General features: G+C 37.9%; 1 protein-coding gene across 2 annotated transcripts; it reads left to right on the top strand.

The window, feature by feature from the left end:
- The first annotated feature begins 3,842 nt into the window (after nt 1-3,842).
- On the top strand, nt 3,843-20,689 carry LOC110707016 (E3 ubiquitin-protein ligase UPL1-like). 2 transcript variants are annotated; one of them, XM_021885034.1, is made up of 16 exons: nt 3,843-4,255; nt 6,125-6,220; nt 6,302-6,508; nt 6,614-14,539; nt 14,621-14,938; nt 15,164-15,365; nt 15,435-15,721; nt 15,809-16,098; nt 16,341-17,466; nt 17,598-17,744; nt 17,850-17,930; nt 18,119-18,344; nt 18,433-18,572; nt 19,304-19,410; nt 19,498-19,667; nt 20,129-20,689. In XM_021885034.1, exons 1-15 carry the CDS (start codon nt 4,223-4,225, stop codon nt 19,598-19,600), a joined length of 11,289 nt encoding a protein of 3,762 aa, XP_021740726.1. In that variant the 5' UTR covers nt 3,843-4,222; the 3' UTR covers nt 19,601-19,667; nt 20,129-20,689. The 2 variants fall into 2 exon arrangements, with proteins under 2 accessions (XP_021740726.1, XP_021740725.1); XM_021885033.1 differs by having other exon boundaries at nt 6,611-14,539.
- Nucleotides 20,690-20,874: the final 185 nt, after the last annotated feature.

The raw sequence follows: 20,874 nt of genomic DNA, 5'->3' as shown, positions 1-20,874 counted from the left end.
AATTCATACTCCATACTATATAGCTCTAAGAAAGGAATAACTTTGCTATGATGAGCTTTCTAGTGCTGCACCTAGTACACTTTTCATCACAAGAAAAGCAGGAGTTTTTTTAAAAAAATTATTTTATTTTTCCTTTGAGATTAAGATTTTACAATAAGAAAAGTTGAAAGCTTTAAAAAGCAAATTAATTTTCTTTAATGAGGAACCTGGACTTCATGTCTCATACGAAAGCTAGTGGAATTGACGGCTGGAAATTTCTTGTAGATCAAGAAGAGCACTCAAATGAGTTTTTCTTTTATTTTCTTGTATCATTCGGCCTCTGTTGTACCATTCATTCATTCATTCTTGTAGTAGTGGCAGATTGATGAAGACGACAGTTTGCGAATCAGAGGTAATGTGAATATTGTAGCCAAAATTGGCATCAATGTCTCTGTATCATTAAACCAAGTATAAGGATAATCAGTAGTATATAAATAATATAAGGTGTTGCCTGGATTGGCAGTAAAGAGGGAGGAAAAGTTAAGGGAGTAAGAAATTCTGGCAATTTTATTTGCCTGTATTGTGAGTAAACAAGTTGTATAAACAAGTAACAAGGACGGTGTAAAATAGATACCTAAGATCGCTTTATAAATTTTGTATGTCTGTACATCCTCATTATAAAAAATAATGTATACTGAGTCTAACTATTATGGCTCGACATTTGATCAATAAAAGAAAAGAAAAGCTTGGAAATTACTCTTACCTCTGATAGTTTATCGTCTGTCGTTACAAAACGAATGGACATTGATATTATCGTCAAGATCAAGTATATCTTCAAGTAAAGTGTTCGATTTTGACTAGAACCTTCAAAACATCACATTATTCATAATAAACCAAACATGAATTAAGCAATCAATCAAATTATTTATAATCAACCACTGATTATATAATTTATATTGCATAGAAACATGTCCAAAAAAAAAAAGGTCAGGTTCACTAAGCATACTCACCTATATGTCCAAGAACCACAGCAAGAACACCGAGAATGGTGATGAATAAAAGTAAAAACGCATCAGCACAATAACCATGTCGTTGGATTAATTTTATATCATCTACATTAATCAACGCTAGAAGGCCATTCTGCAAGATCATATCAAAATTCATATTGGGAAACAATAAACCTACAAAAAGACATACGTAGGGCTTGTTCTCATTGACTAAACTGAGGCGAATTGAATTGAATATTTTATAAGAGAAGGAAATTAGGAACTGAACTGAAATGAACTGAATTAAACTTAACTTATTAAAGCTGAAATAAACTAAACTGAAAATAATCTTATCAGAATTGAATTGAACAGACCCATAGTACATAAAATTATAAAACAAAATCATTTTTTTTTCACCTAAACCTAACACAAGCGGACATGACATAAGAATACAATACAAATCAGAACGAAAAAATCAAGTTAGTGTCATTAATACTTCTTCAGACAAAACAACACAACCCGGACACGAAAAATTGCGGGTTAATGTCAAGGATTTCTAACATGATTAATCAAATGGGTCAACAAGCCCATTGAATGAGTCGGGTTAGTTTTGAGGTTAACTAATTTAATTTTCGACACGATTGCCAACTCTAATTTCACGTAACTATATTTCATTGGAACTATTGATCATAAAATCTAGATAAAGAGTAACAATCAAAGTTTGTCAACTAAGAAAACGAATGAATTATAAGGTCGGATCATATTAGTATACATAGGATTTACAATATTATTGTACGGGTATTGTTTGTTTGACTCAACCAAAACAATGTATGATACTTATTATGGATGTAATAATAGTGTTGTTTAATGTAATTCGTTGTTGAAATAAAATTCAAGATAAAAGAGGGATTTATGTTTATACCTGGACTAAGAAAACCCGAAACAATATTGATTTATATTTGGCCACTTTATTGGTGTCACCTTCTTCATTAGTGTCGCTTTCTTTTTTTTGAACGGAGTGTCGCTTTCTGATAATAAAAGAAAGTTATCAACAATAACACGAAAGTAAGAAGAAATTCAACAATAAAAAAAAAAAGAGAAAAAGGGTTATTTATATTAATCTTTGTAATGTGTAACCCTAATTGTATTGTACTATATAATTTTCATAATGAATCACTGATTATATAATTTATATTACATAGAAAAATGTAAAAAAAAAAAAAAAAAAAAAGAAATGTCAAATTCACAATAATAAAAAAAAAAGCATACTCACCTTTTTCTCCAAGAACCATAGCAAGAACTCCGAGAATGCTGATAGATAAAAGTAAAAACACATCAGCACCATAACGTTGGGTTTTTCTTTTTTTTTTTGGACAAGACACGTTGTTTAATAACTACAGCAATCGTCGCTCGAATGAATCTCTGCAAGACCATATCAAAATTCATATTCGGAATTAATAACCCTACGTACAAATTGGAAGACACAAATAAATAAAATTATCAAGATTTTGCAAAAGATGACATGACAATATACAATACGAACCGGATACGAAAAAATTGAGTTTGTGTAATTATAAATTTCTCATACAACACGAAAAAGCGGGTTAATGTCAAAGATTTCTACTACGCTTAATTAAGTGGGTCGACACGCAAATCGAATGGGTCTTCGGTTTAGTTTGGAGGTTAACTTTTGAAACGATTGCACCGAAACTATAAATCATAAAAGCTCTAATTTACCTAACTATATAGCACCAGAACTATAAATCATAAAAGCTATGCAAAGTATAATTTATAAATAGTGCAAAAATCAAATTAAAGTGTGTCAACTAAGAAACCGAATGAAATATAAGATCGGGTCATGTTAGTATATACTTCGACACTTCAACGGGTGTTTGTTTGACTCAACCAAAACAATATATGATACGGAGTACTTTTTATCAGGTTATAGTAATAGTGTTGTTTAATGTAATTCGTTGTTGAAATAAATTTCAAGATAAAAGAGAGATTTATGTTTATACCTTGAGAATGAAAAACCAAAATAATTTGGATTTACGTACGGCCTCTTCATTGGTGTTACCTTTTTCATTAATGTCTATTTCTGATAATAAAAGAAAATATTCAACAATAACACGAAAAAGTAAGAAGAAATTCAATAATACAATACAGAAAATATAGTTAAAAAGGAGAGACAAAAAGACATACTTGGTAATATCTCCTTGACATGTGAACTCATCTTGATCAACTAAAAAATAATGGAGAAAAAAATTCAAAGCTATTTGGTGAAATTCTAGTTCTTCATGGTGTTGAGAGTATATATTTATATTGTTGTAATGTGCAGTACTAATTGTATTGTACTACGACTACGCATAAATATTGATATATTTGGGATTTTTAAAAATATTTTATTTTAAGAAGATAAATATTACGAGTATGATATCAGTTCAAATTTCAAAGATACTAGATGAATCCCGTGCGATGCACGGTTTGTTAGTTTTTTTTTTTTTTTTAAAAATATTTTTCTTATATATGTGATTAAAATTGTTATTATATCTAAACTTTAAAATCTCATTCGTTAATTTTGCTTACGTGACATTTGAATTATTTAATTGTAAAAGAAATTAAAAATCTCTTATTTAATTGGCTACAACTTAAATTTATAATCCTACATGGCGCGCTAAGAAAATTAAATCCTACGTGGCTCTCTAAAAACTCGGGGAAAAACTCACCTTTATATATATATATATATTAGATTAGATTCTAATTCTAATTCTAATTCTAATTCTAATTTCTAAGATAAATCTTTTTGCAAAATCTGATAAAATCAAATCAAATTCCTATGTTTCATAACCCAAATATGTCACACGTATATATACACATTATTAGCACAACCTTACTAAAGAATCCTCATCTTTCTCTCTCTTTCTAAACTCTCAATATTTTTTGCGATCTCATCTCTTTCCAGAAAACCTCACCCGAAAACCCTAGACCTTTTGATCGCAAATACTATCAATTTTAATCAAATTTAATTAAATTTTATCTGATTTTGATGATTTCTGAGTAACTTCTCTAATTCTTATAATCTTTTCCTTTTCTTTTTCTGCTGATTTTTTCAATTTACATACATAATCCGCAACACTTGAATTGAGATTTTTATTGAATTTCAATTCAATTTTTGTTAGGGTTTTAGTTTCTGGAATACTTTGATTAACTTTTTGCAATTTTTGCTGGTAAATGGTTAGCGTGAAGTTCAATTCAATATGAAGCTTAAAAGAAGGAGGGCTTCTGAAGTGGTTAGTTCATACTATCTTTGATTTTTAATTTTTCGTTGAATTTAGTATGACGTTTCTTCAATTAATCGTGCTCTAGGGTTTCTTGTTTCAATTAATATGTTTTTTTTTTTCAAGAATATTATTTCATGCAGTTAAAATTCAAATTGCATTATTGACATCTTCTATGGAATTGGGAAGGATTGTTTATGATTTTTTTTTTATTTTTTTTTTGAAATTGAATGTTTGTATTTGATTGTTGTAAGTATGCGAAAAGTTTGATTCTGTTGTGCTCTTAATTATCTCCTTTCCAGACATTCGAATTGGACAGCACAAATAATTATAGATAGTTGTTGATTAAATTAGTAGGGTAGAAATTTTTGTGTTGAGCTGTATTTTTTCGATTCTCGATCAATGATGGTATGGTCGTTTGCCTTGGCACCATGAAAGTTGCACCTTTATCGCATGTTCTTTGGCTTGTTGCTTTTTGTTATGAAGTTTTGGAATCATAAATGCAAGAATTGTACAGTTTAGGAAGTTGTAAAATGTAGTATCGAACAAGGAGTGCCCTGTCAAAAAAAAAAAAAAAAGAGAGGCATCTGTGGCATTATACATCTTATTGACTTAGGATGTAAATAGTGCTATGTAATGATTTACTGTGATTGATGGGATAATTATGATTTTGGTTTCCATGTTGATTCTATGATGAGATGTCTAATATTTTCTGTTTTGATGCATTTCATACATCTGTGTTATCTGTATCAGATTATCTTTAGAAATTGGATAAAAATTGAGAAGTACTTGGACAACTGTAAAAGGAAAGCTTTTGATTTTCAAGCGATATTGCATTTGCATTATTCATTTGTCACAATGTTATATGCTAAGTGCTATGCTATTACTTTTTTCCTTAGATTATCTACTTCTTCGATGTTAGATATTCTCTTTTAGCGGAATTTCATTGTATATCCACCTTGTGGTTTGGGAGACATTGTAGCGATGGCACACTTGATCAATCACCCTCCACAATTGAATACTATCACGTTAATGGCAGTGAAGGAATGGTGATATGATCATTATAGTGTACTTCAAGACTGATTTGAAATTGTTTATTTTATTAATGAAGATCTTTTTAATAAAATCTTCCTCTTGGAGTTGGTGTTCATTTTGACGTTCCTACACCCTGCCACAGCTTGATCTACTTTGTATTTTAACAAGCAACTTATCATTACGTCTCCTTATCAGCAGTTAGTGTTTCTTTGCCGTTGAACGAAACACTTTTTTTTTTCCCTTCCTATTTTGGACCTATAGGTTAGCAACTCAAAGTTGTTGTAGGTGTGTGCGTGTGTTAGGAAAGTCAATAGTGTTATTGTTATAGTTTCAGAATGGCTTGCTAGTTAACATGTTATATACCTATCAAGATTTACCAGCAAAGGACATTAATATTTGATGGGCACTTTAAGCTAGATGCCTATTTATATGACCTTGAGGGGCTTTGATCTGTGATGAGCAGATCAAAGTCCAATAAAGAGTCAAAACCGTGGCTAGTGTGAAATCCTGTATGGATAGTGGGATGCAGTTTTACCCCTGTCTTTATGTTATAAAGTTCAGATTGTTGTCTATTTTCTGGCTCGTATTCTAGATTTTATCTTGGTCCATATGATTGTTACACACTTTTTCTTTAGTAGGCAGTTAGGCTCTCTCACCTTGTCTTCCATGTTTAGTTAAAATCAATACGTTGGAAATGCATGCATCATGTCTTGGTAGTGTTAGTAATGGTAGTTTCATTTCTATAGTTGTTGAATCCTTTATTTTATTTGAAACTCTTTTATATGCTGAATATTTTATTTGTTTGTGATGGTAACTTTTGCTCTCTGTACACTATGCCAAATGCAGCCTCCAAAGATCAGATTGTTCATTAACAGTGTTACATCTACTCCCCTTGAGAATATTCAGGAGCCCCTGAAAGGTTTTGTATGGGACTTTGATAAGGTGTGTTTTCGAAGTCTTTAAATCACGTTTTATTATGCTGTTTTCTGTCTTTCACTGATCTTTGCTGCTTTGGTGCTTCAGGGGGATTTCCACCACTGGGTGGATCTTTTTAATCATTTTGACTCATATTTTGAGAAGCACATAAAACCTAGGAAAGATTTATGCTTTGAGGATGATTTTTTGGAGTGTGATCCTCCATTCCCTAGAGAAGCTGTTCTTCAGATACTCCGGGTTATGAGGATCATTTTGGAGAATTGCACTAATAAACATTTTCTTAGTTGTTATGAGGTAATTTTTACTCCTGCAGTTTATATTTCTGTTTAATATCTTTACATTGTCTATTAACTTATCTTAATTGCGACTTATTGATCAACTTCTCTGTTAACATAGCAGCATCTATCATCTTTGATGGCTTCTGCTGATGCTGATGTTGTTGAAGCTAGCCTGCAGACTCTAGCAACTTTTTTAAAAAAGACAGTAGGAAAGTATGCAATTAGAGATGCTTCTCTAAGTTCTAGGTTGCTTTCTTTTGCACAAGGATGGGGTTGCAAGGAAGAAGGACTTGGGCTAACTGCATGTACGTTGGAAAATGGACGTGATACTGTTGCATATGAGTTAGGGCGTACCCTTCATTTTGAATTCTATAGAGTGGCTGAATCATCTACAGAGTACGAAGCTACAGGAGGGCTTCAAATTATTCATGTACCTGATGTTATTAGCCGCAAAGAAAGTGATCTTGAGCTTTTGAACATGTTAGTTAAAGAATATGGAGTTCCTTCAAACTTAAGATTTTCTTTATTCACCAGACTGCGGTTTGCGAGGGCATTTGGGTCTCTGGCATCACGGCAGCAATATACATGCATTCGATTGTATGCTTTTGTGGTTCTCATTCAAGCAAGCAGTGATGCTGATGATTTGACGTCCTTTTTCAACACTGAACCTGAATTCACCAACGAGTTGGTCTCATTATTAAGTTATGAGGATTTGATTCCGGAGAAAATCCGAACATTGAGTCTGCGTTCTTTAGTTGCTCTTTCTCAAGATAGGACCCGCCAGCCTACTGTTCTTGCTGCTGTGACCTCTGGCGGACAGCGTGGAATCCTTTCCAGCCTCATGCAAAAGGCAATTGACTCAGTCTCCAATGGCTCTTCAAAGTGGTCTGTTGTTTTTGCTGAGGCTCTCTTGTCACTTGTCACTATTTTAGTCTCCTCGTCATCTGGTTGTTCTGCAATGCGTGAAGCTGGATTTATACCAACTCTTCTGCCCCTTCTTAAGGATACAGATCCTCAACACCTGCATTTAGTTGGTACTGCTGTACATGTTCTCGAGGCTTTCATGGATTATAGTAATCCAGCTGCAGCGTTGTTTAGAGACTTGGGGGGCTTAGATGAAACTATTAATCGCCTAAAGGTAGAGGTGTCTGTGATAGAAAATGGTTTACAGCAATCATGTGGAAATTCTGATAGTAGCAGGACGAGTACTGAGGTTATAGTAGGTACTTCAGCTGTTCTAGATGACATTCAATCCCTTTACTCAGAGTCTTTGCTCGCTCATCATAGACGTCTGCTAATGAAAGCTCTGCTTCGTGCTATTAATCTTGGAACCTATGCTCCTGGGAGTACTGATCGTATCTATGGTTCCGAGGAAAGCCTGTTACCCCAATGCTTATGCATTATTTTTCGAAAAGCAAAAGATTTTGGTGGTGGGGTGTTCTCACTTGCTGCCACTGTTATGAGTGATTTGATTCATAAGGATCCTACCTGTTTTTCTGTTTTAGATGCTGCTGGCCTACCATCTGCTTTTATGGATGCTATAATGGATGGTGTAGTTTGCTCTGCAGATGCCATAACATGCATACCTCAATGCCTTGATGCCTTATGCCTAAACAACAATGGTCTTCAGGCAGTTAAAGATCGCAATGCTTTGAGTTGTTTTGTTAAAATATTTACTTCAAAGGCATATTTACGTGCCCTAGCTGGGGATGCTCCAGGGGCCTTGTCCAGCGGACTGGATGAACTTATGCGCCATGCTGCCACACTGCGTGAGCCGGGGGTTGATATACTGATTGAGATATTGAATACAATCTTAAAACTTGGATCTGCAGATGATTCTTCACCCTCGGTTGATTCTTTACCCTGCCCAGCTCCCGTTCCAATGGATACAGATTCAGATGTTAGGAGCTTGTCTTCACCTGATGAGAGGGAATCACAGAAGACAGGAAGTACTGATCTAATTGATCTGTCATCTGATGCTACTGTTGTCAATTTGGAGTCGTATCTTCCAGATTGTGTTAGTAATGCTTGTCGTCTTCTTGAGACCATTCTTCAGAATTCTGATGCATGTCGCCTATTCATTGATAAGAAAGGAGTTGAAGCTGTTCTGCAGATGTTTACGTTGCCATTGTTGCCTGTTTCAGTTTCGGTTGGTCAGAGTGTTTCCACTGCTTTTAAAAACTTTTCAGCACAGCATTCTGCTTCTCTGGCAAAGGCTGTGTGTGCATTTCTGAAGGAGCATTTGGATACAACAATTGAAGTGATAGACTCAATCGAGGGAACTCCTATTGCTTCTCTGGAATCTGCAAAACAGACCAAAGTCACGAGATGTCTTTCTAGTTTGGAAGGCCTTTTATCCCTTTCAAATTCCTTGTTAAAAGGGACTACAACACTTGTCTCAGAGCTGGGAGCTGGAGATGCTGATGTGCTGAAAGATATTGGTAGGGTGTATAGGGAAGTGCTCTGGCAAATCTCTTTATCATGCGATACAAAGGCAGAACAGAAACAAAATGTTGAAGTAGAAACTGAAAATGCGGAAGCAGCTTCATCCACTGCAGCTGGGAGAGAAAGTGATGAAGATGCTGGCATTCCAGTGGTCAGATATATGAATCCTGTTAGTATCCGGAGTGGTTCTCAATCTCAGTGGCCTGGAGAGCGTGATTTTTTGTCGGTCATTCGCTCTGGTGAGGGATTAAGTCGTCGTAATCGACATGGTTTGACACGTATAAGAGGTGGGAGGACTGGCAGGCATTTAGATTCTTTTAACATGGATTCAGACGTTTCAGCAAATGTGCAGGAGCCATCCTCCTCACTGGAACACAAAAAGAAAAGCCCTGATGTTCTTGCATCTGATATCCTCTCTAAGCTTTCTGCTACCATGCGTTCATTCTACACTGCACTCATAAAGGGTATCAGTTCACCAAATCGACGTAGAGCTGACTCAGGAGTGGTGAGTTCTGTTGCAAAGAACGTTGGAACTGTTCTTGCCAAAATATTTCTGGAGGCCCTTAGTTTCTCTGGATATTCTAGTCCGACAGGACTTGAAATGTCATTGTCAGTTAAATGTCGTTATCTTGGAAAAGTTGTACATGATATGTCAGCTCTCACATTTGACAGCAGGCGTCGTATATGTCACACAGCAATGGTGAATAATTTCTATGTTAATGGTTCCTTCAAGGAACTCCTGACAACTTTTGAAGCCACCAGTCAATTGTTATGGTCACTACCGCACTCAATTCCAATATCTGGTGTAGACCCAGGTAAGGTAGGTGAAGGAAGCAAACTGGATCATAACTCTTGGTTGCTTGATACATTGCAGTGCTATTGTCGTCTGCTAGAGTACTTTGTGAATTCTTCCCTACTTCTCTCGCCAACCTCTCCATCCCAGGTTCAGCTGCTTGTTCAGCCAGTTGCTGTTGGTCTGTCAATCGGGTTGTTTCCTGTTCCAAGAGATCCAGAAGTGTTTGTCCGCATGCTCCAGTCTCAGGTTCTTGATGTGATACTTCCTGTGTGGAACCACCCCATGTTTCCTCATTGTAGCGCTTCTTTTATTACTTCTGTTCTTTCACTTGTTACACACATATATTCTGGAGTTGGGGACCTAAAACGGAATCGCAGTGGTGTTACAGGGAGTTCTAATCAGCGTGTAGCTCCACCACCTGATGAAGCTACTATATCTACCATTGTTGAGATGGGATTTTCAAGGGCAAGAGCAGAAGAAGCTCTGAGAAGAGTGGAGAGTAATAGCGTGGAGATGGCAATGGATTGGTTGTGCACTCATGCTGAAGATCCTGTGCACGAGGAGGATGAACTGGCACAGGCTCTTGCATTGTCGTTAGGGAGTTCAGCAGAAACCTCTAAGTCTGATAACAATGATAAGTCAGTTGATGTTCAGGCTGAAGAGGGACAAATGAAGGTCCCTCCTGTTGATGATATACTTGGAGCAGCAATGAAGTTGTTTCAGAGTGGAGATTCTTTGGCTTTTCCCTTGACTGATTTGCTTGCAACCCTTTGCAATCGAAACAAGGGTGAAGATCGTCTTAAAGTTGCATCTTATCTAATTCAGCAGCTGAAAATTTGTTCTTCTGATTTGTCAAAGGATGCTAGTGCCGTGTCGTCTATATCACATATTTTGGCATTGCTTCTCTCTGAAGATGCAGATGCTCGAGAAATTGCTGCTCAAAATGGTATCGTCTCAGTTGCTATTAATATCTTGAAGAATTCGAGAAGTGATCAGCTTGGGAAGGATGTTTTGAGCACTAAAAACACTAGTGCTTTGCTGCTTATATTGGATAACTTGTTACAATCCAGGCCCAAATTTTCCTCTGCAAATTCAGGGGTAGCTTCGACTGATCCACTACCTGATTCATCTGAAGAGCATGCTTCTGTGGAAGCTTCAGTTCCTGAGAATGAGGAAAAGTTAAAATCAGGTGCTTGCGAGGAGGAGTCTGTCTTTGCTTTTGAGAAAATATTTGGAAAATCAACCGGTCACCTTTCCATGAATGAGTGTCATTCTGTACTTGAGATTGCATGTGATATGCTAAAACAACAGGTTCCGGCGGTAATTATGCAGGCGGTGTTACAACTATGTGCTCGGTTGACCAAAACGCATGCATTAGCCTTGCAATTTCTTGAAAATGGAGGCATGGCTGCTCTGTTTGATTTGCCAAGAAGTTGTTTCTTTGCTGGTTATGATACTCTAGCTTCTGCAATTGTCAGGCATTTGCTTGAAGACCCTCAAACTCTGCAAACTGCCATGGAATTAGAAATTAGGCAAACATTGAGTGGAGGTCGTCATGCTGGACGTATTCCTACTCGCATATTTTTGACATCGATGGCACCTGTCATCTCTAGAGATCCTGTAATATTCACCAAGGCTGCTGCAGCAGTTTGTCAGTTGGAGTCATCTGCTGGGAGGACTGTTGTTGTTTTGTCAAAGGAAAAAGAGAAGGAAAAGGAGAGGTCTAAAGTCACTGGTGCCACTGAGGGTGCATTGTCTTCCAACGAGCCTATTCGTATTCCTGAAATGAAGGTTCAGGATGGGCCAGGAAAAGGTTCAAAAGGTCATAAAAAGATTCCTGTAAATCTTGCTCAAGTAATAGACCAGCTTCTTGAAATAATTTTGCAATTCCCTTGTTCAAACAGCCAGGAAGATTGTTCAAGCTACCAAGCTGCTATGGAGGTAGATGAACCTGGTACAAGTGTGAAAGGTAAATCAAAGATTGATGAGGCAACTAAGGGAGATTCTGTTGTCCTACCTGAAAGTTCAGCAGCTCTTGCTAAGGTTATATTTGTCTTGAAATTGTTGAGCGATATTCTTTTGATGTATGTTCATGCAATTAGTGTTGTGTTAAAACGGGATTCAGAGATATGTCAGTTGCGGGTTTCTTCTCAGCTTGATTCTCCTGGGCAGGGTGGCATTGTCCACCATGTGTTACATAAACTTCTTCCTTTTTCTTCTGATAAATCTTGTAAGCCTGGTGATTTGAGGGCAAAGTTATCTGAAAAGGCTTCATGGTTTTTGGTAGTTTTATGTGGACGTTCAAGTGAAGGGCGCAGACGTGTCATCAGTGAACTTGTGAAGGCCTTATCATTGTACACTAATTTGGACAGCAACTCTCTTCAAAGCAGTTTGCTACCAGATAGAAAGGTTTCAGCATTTGTGGAATTGGCATATTCTGTCTTGTCAAAGAATGCTTCCTCAAGTAGCTTATCTGTCTCTGGCTATTCACCAGACATAGCACGAGGCTTGATAGATGGAGGAATTGTGCCATGTTTGTCCAGCATTCTTCAAGCTATTGATTTGGACCATCCAGATGCTTCTAAAATTGCAAATCTCATTCTTAAGGCTTTGGAAAGCTTAACTCGGGCTGCTAATGCAAGTGAGCAATCATATAAATCTGATGTCCAGAACAAAAAGAAGTCTAATGGTTCACAAGGAAGATCTGATGATCAGACAACAAATGCAGTAGTCAATGATAATACTCAGCACAATGACAACCGAATCAGTGAGCAGGAAGCAGGGAATGCACAGGTTGATGGAGCCAACCCTCATGAAGGTGCTGGATTCACAGAAAATACTCATGGAACTGATGTGGTTAGATCAGATAATCAAGATGTGAGGGCTGAGGGAGAAGGAATGCAAGTTACAAATGCAACTGTGGAGCTTGCTATGGAGTTTCCAGGTGATGAGATGGAAGAAGGTGATCTAATTCATAACAGCAACCGGATTGGTATGGAATTCCATATTGAACATCGAGCTGATGAGGGTGTTGGTGATGAAGATGATGACATGGGGGGTGAAGGCGAGGAGGAGGAGGATGAAGAAGATGATGATGGTGAGGACGAAGATGAGGATATTGCTGAAGATGGTACTGCTCTGATGTCTCTCGCAGATACTGATGTTGATGATCATGAAGATGCAGGATTTGGAGATGATTACAATGATGAGATGATTGATGATGAGGAGGATGATTATCATGAGAACCGAGTTATAGAGGTAAGGTGGAGAGAGGCCTTGGGTGGATTTCATCATCTCCAGGTTGCCCAATCTGGAAGTGGCCTCATAGATGTTCCTTCAGAGCCCTTTGAAGGGGTGAATGTGGATGACCTTTTTGGGCTTCGAAGAACCTTAGGTTTTGATAGACGTCGACAGACTAGTAGATCCTTTGATCGAAATAATACAGATGGTGGTCTCCAGCATCCTCTGCTCTCGAGGCCACCTCAATCAGGTGATGCTTCATTGTGGTCATCAGCTGGCAACGTATCTAGGGATTCAGAATCCTTGTCAGGAGCGGGCGTTGATGTATCTCAATTTTACATGTTTGATACTCCTCCTTTTCTATATGATTTTGGACCAGGTAGTGTAATTGGTGACCGTTCAGGTGGAACAGCACCACCACCATTGACTGATTACTCGGTTGGTATGGACTCGTCGCAGCTAGTTGGGCGAAGAGGACCTGGTGATGGTCGATGGGCTGATGATGGTCAGCCACAAGCAGGGAATCAAGCATCTGCCATTGCACAGGCCGTAGAAGAAGTTTTTGTTTCTGTTTTACATGGTGCATCTACGACTGAGACTCCAGTTGGAATACAGTCTCAGAATACGAGTCAACCGGAACAACAGTTGGATGCTGGACAAAACTGCGATAGTAATTTGGAAATGGAGGGAAATCCCTCGCGCGATGTCCATGGGCAGGGTGAGGTGCAGCTAGAAAATGGTGAAACTGAACCTCAGCAAACAAATTCACAGGACATTGTTTCTAATCAAGATAGTATCAATGCACAGGCTGTGACAGAGGTAGCAGCAGTCCATGAGAGTGAGCCCTTGTCAAGTAATATAGCACATAATAGCATGGAATCTGAGGATGGCAACGACCTTTCTGATGACTTGATGAGAATAGAACAAGAGCCTTTGCCATCAGCAGACCCTGTTAGTGATCTGCAGCATGGAGCAGATATTGGTGACCTAGATAATCTACGTGATGATCAAATGGAGGTTCGTGTGGCTGATGTATCTTCAGGAACTGATAGCCAGCTTAATAATGATGTGAATAATCCTGATCTTGCGATGTTAAATCAATCTGAACATCCTTCTGTCGGTGCTAACCCTGATATTGAGATGGCTGGGACAAATGAGGAGCCTGTTCAAATCAATCAACTCCTGCCTGCTGAGAGTAATGAGCCAGTAGCTGATCAGAATGCTCCTGTTAATGGAAATTCAATGGAATCTGAACATGTTGAAGCTAATGCTGAGCCCTCTGGGCCCAACGCAATTGATCCAACCTTCTTGGAAGCGCTTCCTGAAGACTTGCGAGCTGAAGTATTAGCTTCTCAGCAATCACAGCCAACTCAACCGCCTACATATACTCCACCTTCAATGGAAGACATTGATCCCGAGTTTCTTGCTGCATTGCCTCCTGAGATTCAAGCTGAAGTTTTGGCCCAGCAACGAGTACAGAGGCTGGCTCAGCAGAGTGAAGGACAACCAGTTGACATGGATAATGCTTCTATAATAGCTACTCTTCCAGCTGATTTGCGTGAGGAGGTTTGGTTCTGAAATTCATGCAGAACATTTGTTGGGTAATATTATGATTTTATTTATGTATATATGTTTCATTTGTGATAGGTGCTGTTGACATCATCTGAAGCAGTTTTATCAGCTTTGCCTTCTCCATTACTCGCTGAAGCTCAAATGCTTAGGGATAGAGCAATGAGTCACTATCAGGCTCGCAGCCTTTTTGGAAGCAGCCATAGACTGCCTAATCGCAGGAATGGTTTGGGCTTTGATCGACAGTCTGTCATGGACCGTGGTGTTGGAGTAACCATTGGACGCAGAACAGGTGCTGCCCTTTCAGATGTCTTGAAAGTGAAAGAAGTTGAAGGCGAGCCGCTTCTGGATGGAAATGCGCTGAAGGCACTGATAAGGCTCTTACGCTTGGCACAGGTATTATGATTAGCTATTTGAATTTAGTGTGATCTTGTGTGATTGTTGGTGTAGAAGTTTCTTCATTTAAATAATAATTCAGGATTGCCTTTTGCTGTGAATCTATGCATTATCCTATATTGTAACCGCAGGACAAAATTGACCCTGTCTTGGTTAATATTACATTGCAAAAAGATGTAACTTTTTTTTTCCTTTAATCTGATTCATTTTTGTTCTTCGTGGTAGCCTCTTGGTAAAGGCCTTTTGCAGAGGCTTCTGTTAAACCTGTGTGCTCATAGTGTCACTAGAGCAACCTTAATTTATCTATTGCTCGAGATGATCAAGCCTGAGGCTGAAGGTGTAGCTGGAAATCTTTCAATGATTAATCCCCAGAGGCTCTATGGCTGCTCCCCAAATATGGTCCATGGTCAATCTCAGTTGTTAGAGGGTATGCACTTTCCCAGCACGGTGTTGTGTTTTGCATATTTAATGTTCTTCTGACAAAACTATTTCACAGGTCTTCCACCCTTGGTTTTGCGTCGTGTTCTTGAGATATTGAATTATTTGGCTACCAATCATTCTTCTGTTGCGAATACATTGTTCTACTTTGAGCCATCGCTTTTGCCTGATTCCTCCCAGAAGATTGCAGAAGCCAAAAAGGGAAAGGGAAAAGAAAAAGTAGGGGAACCTGGAGCGTCTTCTAACTCTGTTCAGGAATATGAGGAAGGGTGTACTCCTTTAATATTGTTGCTGAAGCTTTTGAATCGTCCCCTTTTCCGGCGTAGCATTGCTCATGTTGAGCAGGTAGGTCTGATGAACTTTGATACAGTTATGCTAACATTACTTCATAATGAGTATGTATAATCTTATATATTTATTATTGTAAAACAGGTTATGGGTCTGCTTCAAGTTGTGGTCTATACTGCAGCTTCAAGATTAGAGAGCCTGACTCCCCCTGAGCAGGTCATGGATGCTTCTCAGAATTTGACTGATAAAGCTTCTGATGAGGTAGAAAAAGATGTTACCGTGGTGGAAACAGAGACTAGCCAACAGAATGAAGTTGAAAATGGGGAAACCTCTATATCTGATAAGAAGACAGGAGGTCATAACGTCTATGATATCTTCACGCAGCTGCCAAGATCTGATTTGCGGAATCTTTCCCGTCTTCTTGGCTATGAGGGGTATAATTAATACTTTTTTAATTTACTTATGTTTTTATGTATAATTTGCTTCACGTCATTATGTCTACAAATTTGGTTCTATGCTTATCAACATGCTATATAGTAAAACCAACTTATAGGGTGTTCTTCCCCCCGGTTCCTATACTTTTCATCACTTCTATCTGGACCCATATTGCTCTATTATGCAGCATATTCTCTGGCTAACAGTCTTGACTGATTTACGTATTTTACTTATACTGTAGGCTATCAGACAAAGTGTACATGCTTGCTGGTGAGGTGCTAAAGAAGTTGGCTTCTGTGATTGCCTCTCACCGTAAATTTTTTACGCAAGAGCTTTCAGATCTTGCTCAGGATTTGAGCAGTGCTGCCGTGTCTGAGCTCAATACTCTGAAGAATACGCGGATGATGGGTCTTGGTGCTGGTTCTATGGCTGGTGCTGCCATGCTTCGAGTACTGCAAGCACTTAGCTCATTAATATCTCAAGGTGTTGATGGCTCTAGCTGTCAAGGGAGTTGTGAGGAAGAAGAGCAAGCCATATTGCTGAAGTTGAATTCTGCTCTGGAGCCGCTGTGGCAGGAGCTTAGCAACTGTATTAGCACAACTGAGTTAGAGCTAGGACAAAGCACTTTACCACCAATTGAGGCTTCTATGAATTCCGAGGATGGTATTGGATCCACTCTCTCATCCCCTCCCCTTCCTCCTGGGACACAAAGGCTCTTGCCTTTCATCGAGTCTTTCTTTGTTCTGTGTGAAAAGTTGCAGTCAAGCAGTTCTTTTGTTCAGCAAGATCAAAACAATGTAACTGCTCAAGAAGTAAAAGAATCAGCTGACGCTTCTTCCTCAACCCTGTCGAAGTGTGGTGCTGATTCTCAGAGAAGATATGATAGCGCAGTCATATTTTCAAGGTTTGCTGACAAGCATCGGCGACTCTTGAATGCATTTATCAGGCAAAATCCTGGGTTGTTGGAAAAGTCACTCTCTATGATGCTGAAAGCTCCTCGTCTCATTGATTTTGATAACAAGAGGGCATACTTTCGTTCTAGAATCAGACATCAGCATGAGCAACACCTTGCCGGGCCACTCAGAATCAGTGTTCGTCGAGCGTATGTTCTTGAAGACTCATATAATCAGCTGCGAATGAGGTCAAATCAGGATCTGAAGGGGCGTTTGAACGTGCAGTTTCAAGGTGAAGAGGGAATTGATGCTGGTGGTCTCACAAGAGAGTGGTACCAGCTGTTGTCAAGGGTTATCTTTGATAAGGGAGCGCTACTTTTCACCACAGTTGGGAATAATGCAACCTTCCAGCCGAATCCTAATTCTGTCTACCAGACTGAACATCTATCTTACTTCAAATTTGTTGGTCGTGTGGTAATTTTTCTTGAACACCCTAGTTTATATTGATTCTTTAATTTTCCAGGCAACAACGGGGAAGAACTGGAATGTATTTCATGTCTTATATTGGTTCATTCCTTCTTTAACATCTCTTGAGAAATGTATAGGTTGCCAAGGCCTTATTCGACGGGCAACTTTTAGATGTGTATTTCACCCGTTCCTTCTACAAGCATATTTTGGGCGTGAAGGTGACCTATCATGATATTGAGGCAGTTGATCCAGATTACTATAAAAATTTGAAGTGGTTGCTGGAGGTTAGTATTTTATAATGTGTTCTGCCTTGCTTTTACTCGGTCATCGTTATGGTTATTTTGTTTGATTGGGCTTTGTGTTTCTCACTTTATCTATTGGTTTTGCAGAATGATGTAAATGATATTCTAGACCTTACTTTTAGCATGGACGCAGATGAGGAGAAACTTATTCTGTATGAGAAAACACAGGTACAGACTTTTGTTTTCTGTTATGCTCCCAGTATAATTGGTCTTAGGAACTGTAATTTTTGCTCTTTTGCTGTATTGATGAAGTACAAACCTATACTCCAATAACTGGCTACTTCAATTGAAATATAATTTGATGTGCTTAAACTAATTCTTTTTCTTAATCAATCTTTTTCTGTTGGCTGTTAAAGGTCACTGATTACGAGCTTAAACCTGGAGGCAGAAATATAAGGGTTACAGAGGAAACAAAGCACGAGTATGTTGATCTTGTTGCTGACCATATTTTGACCAATGCTATCCGTCCCCAAATTAATTCGTTCCTTGAAGGTTTTAATGAATTGGTGCCTCGGGAGTTGATTTCTATTTTCAATGATAAAGAGCTTGAACTCCTTATAAGTGGACTTCCAGAAATTGACTGTGAGTGAGCTTGATCATGTATTCACTGTTACTCCATTTGTAGCATTTTTTCCACTATTGGATACTTATATGTTTGTATGTGTTTCAGTGGATGATTTGAAGGTCAACACAGAGTATACTGGCTACACAGTTGCTTCCAATGTCATTCAGTGGTTCTGGGAGGTTTCGAGTAGTTTCAGCAAGGAAGACATGGCGAGGCTCCTACAATTTGTTACTGGAACGTCGAAGGTACATGATTTAAATTTAGCCAACATGCTTTTCCTCTCCTCAATTTTTTGTCCATTTTGGGTCCACGATTGAGTTCTACTTTTCTCGTAATACTTGTGTCATGAGTTACTGCTGTTTGCTCCTATATTCATATGGATTAAATACGAGTGCTGTTAGCCTATCTTATCTGTTCCGTTTTATTCTTTACGTATTCTGTTTGGGCGTACCCCCTTTATTTTTGATGTTTCCTTGAATAAAATACTTAATATTCCTACTTTGTCTCTATTTTTTCCAAAAATAAAATAAAATTGTGCCTGTCATCAACTTTATATTCATCCAATATTATTGTTGCATCTCCCAAGGTTCTCATTTATTGAAGAATAATGATAAAAATAGAATGTGCTCCATATCATTTATAAATTAAAACATAAAATAAAATATTAGGTCCCACTTTAAAAATTCTTTAATCACCGTGCATGATTAAATGTAAAGAATAAAAAGGAATGGAGGGAGTAGATCTTATTGGCGCGAAATCTTTCCTTCCATCTCCTTATAATTGTCTTAATGAAAGCTTTACTTTGATAAAATTGGTAGGATGATTCCAGCATGCAATTTTTAGCATTACACTGCTATAATCTCGTACTTTGGTCTTCATGTGCTGTAGAACAGGATTCGACTCTTTTTCGAAAAAAGAACGAAAAAAAAACCCGATTTGGTGTTGATTCATAAGTCCCTGGTTTCTGTGGCTGTAGGTACCGTTGGAGGGTTTCAAAGCATTGCAAGGTATCTCTGGCCCTCAAAAATTCCAGATACACAAAGCATATGGAGCTCCGGAGCGGCTTCCATCTGCCCATACATGGTGAGGATACAGACAAGTCTTTGTCATAGTAGGCAAACAAATAGACTTGTTATCAACTGTCATTGATTGGTTTGTTATGCTTTTTAGTTTCAATCAATTGGACCTTCCTGAATATTCTACAAAGGAGCAGCTTCGAGAAAGATTGCTGCTTGCTATTCATGAAGCTAGTGAAGGCTTTGGCTTTGGCTGATCCTGTTTATTGCATCATATAGCCTGAAAGAAGCACCTTCAAGTTCCCATCTAATATTTTTGTACATGTAAGTCTACATGAATTCCATCTTTACAATAAAACGGCTAGTTTTTTGTGCTGGCTTATATTATCAGTTTGCTTGTCACTTCATTTATTGCTATTAGCTATATTATACTGAGCTATATTAGAACAGTTGGTTTTTCTTTTGCTGCTAGTTTCAAATCTCCTTTTGTTATGTTCTATACTATAAATTAATTGAAAATTTGTGCCTGACTTGTGTTCACATTACCTGCATGGTATAGATGGTATGGACTTTTATGTAATCAGATGAAAGCACTTGTAAAAATTGTGCCGTCTTAGCTGTTACTTTGCCAAATACTTAAATTCCAAGTCATGAAAAAAGGCTTTGGCCTGGCTTAGTTGTGTCATCTTTTCACACAAAATATTATTGCAATTCATGTAAACCTAGAATTGGAGTGTTTTGCTCGATCATCTGAAGAAAAGTTTTGTTTATGACATTGGATGCAGATTTACCAGTAAAGCTCATAATCTGAAAGGCTGAATGGTTGATGATGGTTGGCGTTGGAAGTTTACTTTGGCTTTATCAGCTGACGTATGTCTGGAGTTGTAGCCTTGCCGAGCTGTGGGGTGAACTTCACCTGTCCTTGGGTACTTTGAAATTGGAAGGGCATAATTCAGGGATATACATAAGAACTTCGCTTCAGCTCTATTAAGCTGATGCCTTTCTGGAATTGTAGCCTTGCTGAGCTGTGGGATTTATCATCACCTTTTTGTCCTCAGATACTTGGAGCTTGGAACTTGGAAGGCCATGAATATACATAACTAGCTTTTTGATTTTTTTTTTCTTTCTTTTTTTCGGATAGATGTTCATATTTTTTAAGGGGTTAATTTTGTCTATAGTAGGCAATTAGGCAGATTTTTTTTACCCCGCCAGTAATATTGTTTAGAAAATAGTGTATATGGCCAATTGGCTATTGGGTTTCAAATAAATTTCTCTGGGCTGTAGAATTAATTGGCTCTTGAAGAATATATATAAATTATGCATATATAATTTGCAGTTCATTTGAAGTGTGCACCATATGTTAATTTGCAGTTAATTTGATTGTATTACACTTGGCAACAGGCTTCAATTCAAAGTAAATTTGGAGAAGGCTTTTGGGGAAATTAATCAAGCAAAAAATGATAAAAATAAAAATAAAAATGCTCCAGTTAACTTTTCGAGGAGAAACTTTGAAACAGAGACAAGAATCAAG

Source organism: Chenopodium quinoa, unplaced genomic scaffold, assembly GCF_001683475.1.
Source record: "Chenopodium quinoa cultivar QQ74 unplaced genomic scaffold, ASM168347v1, whole genome shotgun sequence".
NCBI classification, from domain to species: Eukaryota; Viridiplantae; Streptophyta; class Magnoliopsida; order Caryophyllales; family Amaranthaceae; genus Chenopodium; species Chenopodium quinoa.
Note: the sequence above shows the minus strand (reverse complement) of the source record. Positions and strands in the feature narration are given on the sequence as shown.